The sequence below is a fragment of the Frankliniella occidentalis genome, unplaced genomic scaffold (genome assembly GCF_000697945.3).
Source record: "Frankliniella occidentalis isolate FOCC.00 unplaced genomic scaffold, Focc_3.1 Scaffold331, whole genome shotgun sequence".
NCBI classification, from domain to species: Eukaryota; Metazoa; Arthropoda; class Insecta; order Thysanoptera; family Thripidae; genus Frankliniella; species Frankliniella occidentalis.
The window spans coordinates 161,473-167,891 of record NW_026267454.1 but is presented as its reverse complement, the minus strand read 5'-3'; the positions used below and the strand labels follow the sequence as shown (position 1 = coordinate 167,891).

The following is a 6,419-nucleotide window of genomic DNA, read 5'->3' as shown; positions in this document are numbered from 1 at the left end:
ATTTTATAAAAGTGAAATGGTTCTTTTACCTTTGGCCCTTGGCCCGTATGAGATATGCTGGTCTGGTGAGGAGCGAATGCATTTCCCATCAGCTGGTTCAACACCTTGGCTTGGCTTGCCACAAAGCATCGCAAATTTCGTGGCATGCAACTCGCAATTTAAACGAAATTTTCCTCTTACTTTTACCATGAAGTTCAACTTTAACGTCCTGTTCAGCTCGCCTCTTCAATTTTTTTTTTTCGCTCGCTTCGCTCGCGATTGGCTTACAATTTCATGGCGCTTAAAGCTACTATTTTCCCCGATTGGTTCGCTCGCGACCTAACGGATGGTTGCTCTTTTCTACGGAGCCTAATTTTAATCACTCTTTGTTGCTTATCAATTAATTATTGAACCTTTTCCACACAATCACAATATTAATCTTAAATTTTGCCAAAGCAAGTAAATAGTCGCGAATAGTCGTGAAATATTCCGAAATAGCTCGAAATAGAATGAAATAATCCGAAATAGACGGGAAATAGCCGAAATGGCAGGAGAAATAACCGAAATGGTAGGAGAAATAGAACGAAGTAGTCCGTACGCTACGAACTCTAGTGATTTCCCCCCAGCCGATTCTTCAAACTTCCTTTACGTTTTCTGGAGGAATCGCGCTTTGGCACTTGAGCGAGTCTGAGGAGCGCGCTCGCCGCTTCTGTGTAGCGCGCTCCGAGCTGAGCGGTTCTGATTCGGAGCCGCGCTGATGAGCGCATCTGAGGCGCTGCTCTGGTGCTACGCGGGTCTGAGTTGATGCAAGGATTGTGAGCGCTTGTTGATAGGAGGTACCGAACACATTGATCATATTTTCGTATTATTTGTTCGCAGTCAGTGCGAATAAATACGCAACCAGAGCAAGGGGCAGCCTTCTCTAAGCTGCGTACACCAGAATTTAATTTGCGTTACGTTGAGCAGACTTAGTTCACTTAAAAATGGTGTGCCCAGAAACAGAATTCATACAGATCCTCCTGTTTTTCCATACCACGATCAAAATCTGTCCGACTGGTATATGAGAGATATAAAGACTTGGCATTACCTCCAGAGAGAGTACAGTGCAAACTACAGGATTACACTGTTCAGAAAATAACCAGTCGTTCTGTAGTTATTTACTGTTGTAATTTTTAACAATGTTCGCTCCGTTTACAACTGTCACCAAAGGATGAACACACAAAAGGATGACATCCCGTATTTATAAACAATGCTTTTTAACGATGTGATCTGCTGAAACTTGTCACGCTACGTGTTCGGCTTCGCCTGAGCTTGCCTTTTGTTATATTGGCGAGTGAAACCTGACCTACAGTGAGTGTTCGCCGGTAGCCTCAGTACGACGTCACTATGACGTGCACCGCAATGGCCCATGTGCTTGCCACCTTTTGCATTGTGAGCGCAACGGCGAAATCGATTCCCTCTTTTGCCGTAAGTACTGGATAACTAAGTGTGAAAAGTAATGCATTTTCGAAATACACACACGGTGCCAATGGCAACACTGTAAAGAAGAGATGAATCATGAACGGTGCTCCGTACCTGTCCTGGGAGACTTGTGACGGAGCGCTGCGTTTCCAGTGAACCTGCTTCGCTCAGCAACTTTGTGTCTGCCGCACGCGCTCCTATTATTTGAGTTCAGAACTATTTACGGCCCTTTTCCTAAGCAAAAATATGCCACATAGAATGGGTTGCCAAGATTTTTCACAAGCCAGTCCCGTGTCTAGGCAGGGGCGTAGGAGCCTATGGCGCCCCACCCCAACGTTTGGGCCGGTACAGCTAGTAATCTAAAATTTAACCCTCGAACCACAAAGAAAGCACCAGCTCAGGAGCATGATTTCGTGTGAATAAATGCACAAAAGTGTTTAAATCAACGCAGAAACGTGTGCTAAAAATTTGTATTTGGATGAGGTGCACTTGTTTTAGATGCAATAAGACCAGGAATAATCGTTCTAAGCACACTAATCGCGAACCTTTTTAAATTTCAGGGACCATACATCCCCGTAGTGCAGAAAATATACATGTGTGGCAAGAATCCCTCTGAAAACCCCGCTCTGTTTTTCCTGAAGGTCAGCCACTTCAATCCAGTTAAGCCGCATGAAAAGCAAAATATCACTGGAAATATAACTTTGCCATTTGGAGCCGATGATTCGTACTGGGTAACAAAACCTTTTGTTTGGCGGAGCGATTAGCGAAGCCCATTACTCCACTGACCGGAAAAGTTTCATTCTGTTTGTTTGTTTGTCTGTCTGTCCGCACGATGACTCGAGAAGGCATTGAGAGAGCAATCTTGGAATTTTTTTGTGTAAAAAAAAAAAGAAAGATCGAGTTCGAAGATGAGCATTCTAGTTCAAAAATTGACTTATAAAAAAATCAAAAACCACAGGTCGCCAAATGTAATTTTTATCGAACATTTTATTATGGGTTTCTATGGGGTAACTCGTAAAAGTACAGTCCTCTGGGTGAAAGTTTTGTCCGTTTTGCTGTATCTTGTACCGTTTGGGTGCTAGAGATCACTTCTTTTCGAAAATATGGTGCAAATGACCGAATGATCTATTAAATCGTAAAAAAGGTTTCATATCGAAAAATTGAAAAGGGATTAGTACTTTAACCACACATTTCGCCCCAAACTACACCTCATCTTTTAGGGTCTAGATGCCCTAAATTATCCACTATGACTCAAACGCGTTAAAACGTTCATTTTAGAACAATCCGTCAAAATCGGAACTTTTACTGAATATCTTTATCGATTATCAGAAGTTTCATTTCCCTAATTTTAGAGTAATAAGTCCCCCACAAATGCTGTTAGCATGGCAAATTTGGGGGCCGAAGGGCCCTATTTCCGTATACACTCCTCTTAACTTGACTTGGGTATCAGCGCCGCAGGCCTAGCTATATGTGCGCTGGGCGCGTCGCAGCGTAACAGTGTTTCGTGGGATATCGCGAAGCCTGTTACGCGAGACGTGGTCTGGCGTACATAAAACCATTCGGTCATTTCCACCTTATTTTTGACAAGAAATGATCTCTAGCACCCATACGGTACACGATAGAGCAAAACGCCCAAAGGCTTCTCTTTTGATGAGTTACCCCGAAGGAACCCAGAAAAATTTTCTTTTAATAAGTGACTATTTTAAACGCCGTTGTTTTTTATTTTAAAGAATTTAATTTTTGAGCTAGAATGTTCTTTGAACTTGAACTTGATCTGTCTTTTTAGGATACAAAACACGACTCTGAAATTCCCAGATAGCTATCTCAATTCCTTCTCGAGTTATCGTGCATACAGACAGACAAACAAACAGAATGAAATTTTTTCGTTCAGTGGAGTAATGGGCTTCGCTAATCACTCAGCCAACAATTATGCTGTTTCATTTTTGAGGGTCAGGTGCTCGATCCAGTCGACGTTTGTTTGACAGTTTGCATTGAGAAGTAGTACTGTGCGAAATTTGAACGTTGTGCGATGTACGGAACTCTACGCGACACGCAATGAAAGTGTCTTGTTAGTTTTGGCGGCCATTAGGTGCATCATGTTTCTGTCGCTTTTGTGGTGGGACGGTGACACCGACGCACGCACCCGGGTGTATGAGCACACTAACAACGGTACGGACTAACCATCGGACAGGGTGCGGAATCCATCCCCCTCTCACTCTGAGCGTAATAGACCGTTCCGGCAGTGCGCTTTTTGAGAAGAAATGAAGAAGTCAGGACCGGCACCAGTAGCTAAAGTTCGCTGATTTATGTCATTTGACACTGCAGTTCGACGTGAATGACCTCTTTTAAACCCCTTGTAACTGACAATTTTAGTTTTCACTGATTTTAGCCTGTATTTTGGAACTGTTTCCGGTGGTGATTTCATCCATTCTTCTTTAAACGGGCACTGCCGGAACCGTCTATTACCCCAGACTAAGGGAAAACCGGGCATCTGCCGGGCAACTACCGGGCAACTCCCGGGAAACTTCCGGGAAACTTCCGGGCAACACCTGGGCAACATCCGGGCAAATACCGAGCAACCACCGGGCAACCACTAAGCAAGCCTTACCTGGTGATACAAGCGTGTTGCCCGGTGGCAGACACTTCACGGCTCATAACTAGGGCTGGCACCCTACGGCGTGGGCTTGCTTGGTGGTTGCCCGGTAGTTGCCCGGTAGGTGCCCGATAGTTGCCCGCCAGATGCCCGGTTTCCCCTTTATCTTGGGAAGGGCCTAGGTATCCGCGATTGCGGCGTTTTACTCTGGTACGATGGCGTTAACTTGTTTGCGATGCTGTTGCGTGTGACGGTAGTTGTCGACTTATACTACGGTAGCTATGTGTACGCCAGTCCACGTCTCGCGTAACAGGCTTTGCGATACCCCAAAGCGTAACAGGCTTTGCGATACCCCAAAACACTGTTACGCTGCGACGCGCCTGACGCGCATATAGCTAGGCCTGCGGCGATGGCGCTGACACCGAATGTGTGGTGAAACTATTACTTCCCTCACAATTTTTCCATGTGACGCCTATTTAACGATTTTATAGGCTATTTGGTTATTTACATCTTATTTCCGACAAGAAATGCCGCCTTGCACCCAAGCTGTGAAAGAACGAGCAAAACGGACGAAATTTTCCCCCAGAGTGACTTTACAGAAACCCGTAAAAAACTATTTGAAAACAAGCAGGCCCGCCCTTCCGCCAAACGAAGTTGCCTGCGGCCCGACCATTTCTGTCACGCGATTTGCTGAAGAACATGATTGAATGATGTAGCGGGACTTCGGCCTGCTGGAACCAGTCGTCTTTGAGTTTGCCCCGGAGACACGAGAAAGGGATGTAACGGTGAAGGACCGCGACAACAACCCACCCTTCTGCTTAGAAAACATTTTTTGGGGCTGGGGGGAGAGTTTATTTCCCATTTTGCGGTTTTTAGGCCTTTTTCTACAACTTATTTTTCACAAGAGCAATTTTTAGCTTATTTTCGTCAGAAAATACCCTCTACCGCCTAAACGGTAAGATATAGAGCAAAACGGACGGAAAATTTTCGCCCAGAGGGCTCTACTCTGACGAGTTACCCCATAGAAGAATATTAAACAAATCTTTTTGGGAGAATTTTTGAACCTTGGATACCCTCATTCACACCCTTAGGGGTGGTTGCCAGGATTTGCCGTAAGCGTTTCGTTCTCTAGGACCCTGAAAATTTCAAGTTTCTAGCACATGTCCTTCTAGTGGAACAGACAGACAGACACACACGAGGTCGTTTGCATAACCCCGCTGGATAGCTTTTTCAAAGCAGAAGGGCGGGCTAAAAAGGAGACAAATTTGTCTACGGTTTCTTACTGTTCCAGGTGCAAACCCGGGTTGATAAGTGGTCTGGAAATCAATGGAAAGAGAACTTCTTTGTCTTCAGGTTCCCTGGTGGCATTTGCACAAGTGGACGGGCTAATGCCCCCGACGTATTCCGCGTACTTTTCAATCACACAATAACGTCTGGACCATGTTTTATAAAACCCGTAAGCGGTCTTCTATGCAAATCATGCACTGTAAACTGGGCAGGTCGACTTTTTAAGTCTACCGTCTAAAAACCGTGATTATTTTCCACAAACATCGAAATTTCTCCCGCGGGCGAGCAGCGGAGCAAATTCGTAGGCTTGCTAAGAAAACCGCAGCTGATGTGGGCTGATTCAACGGAAACGACGAAAGTCTCTCCCCGCCCGGGTCGACTGCGGGCTCGTCGGAAAACCCGACGTGAAGGATCGACTTTTCTCGCTGGGACGGTCCCGTGCACCGCTTCCCCTTCCCCTCCCTTCCCCCGGCCCTGGTTTTCGGTACAGTTTCCAGGACTTTTTCTTTTTTTTTTTCTTTTTTCCTCCCCATTCAGTGGAATGGTCTATTGAAGGTCCAGGCACCGAAAACCACGCCTCAGTGCACCAAAAAGTGCGGGCGGGCCAGTAAAGAAACACATGAAGCGTCCGCGCCGCCCGCCTCGCTGAGTGACGAGGCTCCCCGAACCACCGATCCGTGTGTTCCAGGTCAGCTCAGCGGTCGAAAGCATCGTCCCATCCAACAACAACGAAGCAACTCCTACAGCAAGTGAGGGTTCGAGGACGGGGCGGGTGGCTAATTTTGAAACCCTCCTGGATCTCGACCCCATCCCCCTCCCGCGCCCGTTTCCGCGCTTCTCATTGGTCGAGCCCGTCGAGGGCCAATAGGTGGTTATGTGCAGAACGCGGTGCGTCTAGCCGCTAGCCGCCTCGTCCCCACAACAAACAACACTGAGCAGCTGCGAGCCCAATCTTTCCGCGACACACAGAGCATAGCATTTTTCTCAATTTCTTTTGCGGGTCGATCAGTGTAGCGATGTACCAACTCGTCATTACGCATTTGAGAATTATATTTTCATAAATAACAAGGTAGGTAAAAGTTACATGTAATTTTTTTTA

At 46.1% G+C, this 6,419-nt stretch overlaps 1 protein-coding gene across 1 annotated transcript in view; it reads left to right on the top strand.

Moving 5' to 3' along the window:
* Positions 1-1,336: 1,336 nt before the first annotated feature.
* The window catches only part of LOC127751074 (uncharacterized), a 22,292-nt gene continuing 17,209 nt past the window's right edge, over positions 1,337-6,419 (top strand). The window contains exons 1-3 of the mRNA XM_052274051.1: positions 1,337-1,446; positions 2,001-2,171; positions 5,325-5,489. Of these exons, the coding sequence (XP_052130011.1) occupies positions 1,366-1,446; positions 2,001-2,171; positions 5,325-5,489 (417 nt within the window). The 5' untranslated portion in view covers positions 1,337-1,365. The remainder of the gene's footprint in view (positions 1,447-2,000; positions 2,172-5,324; positions 5,490-6,419) is intronic.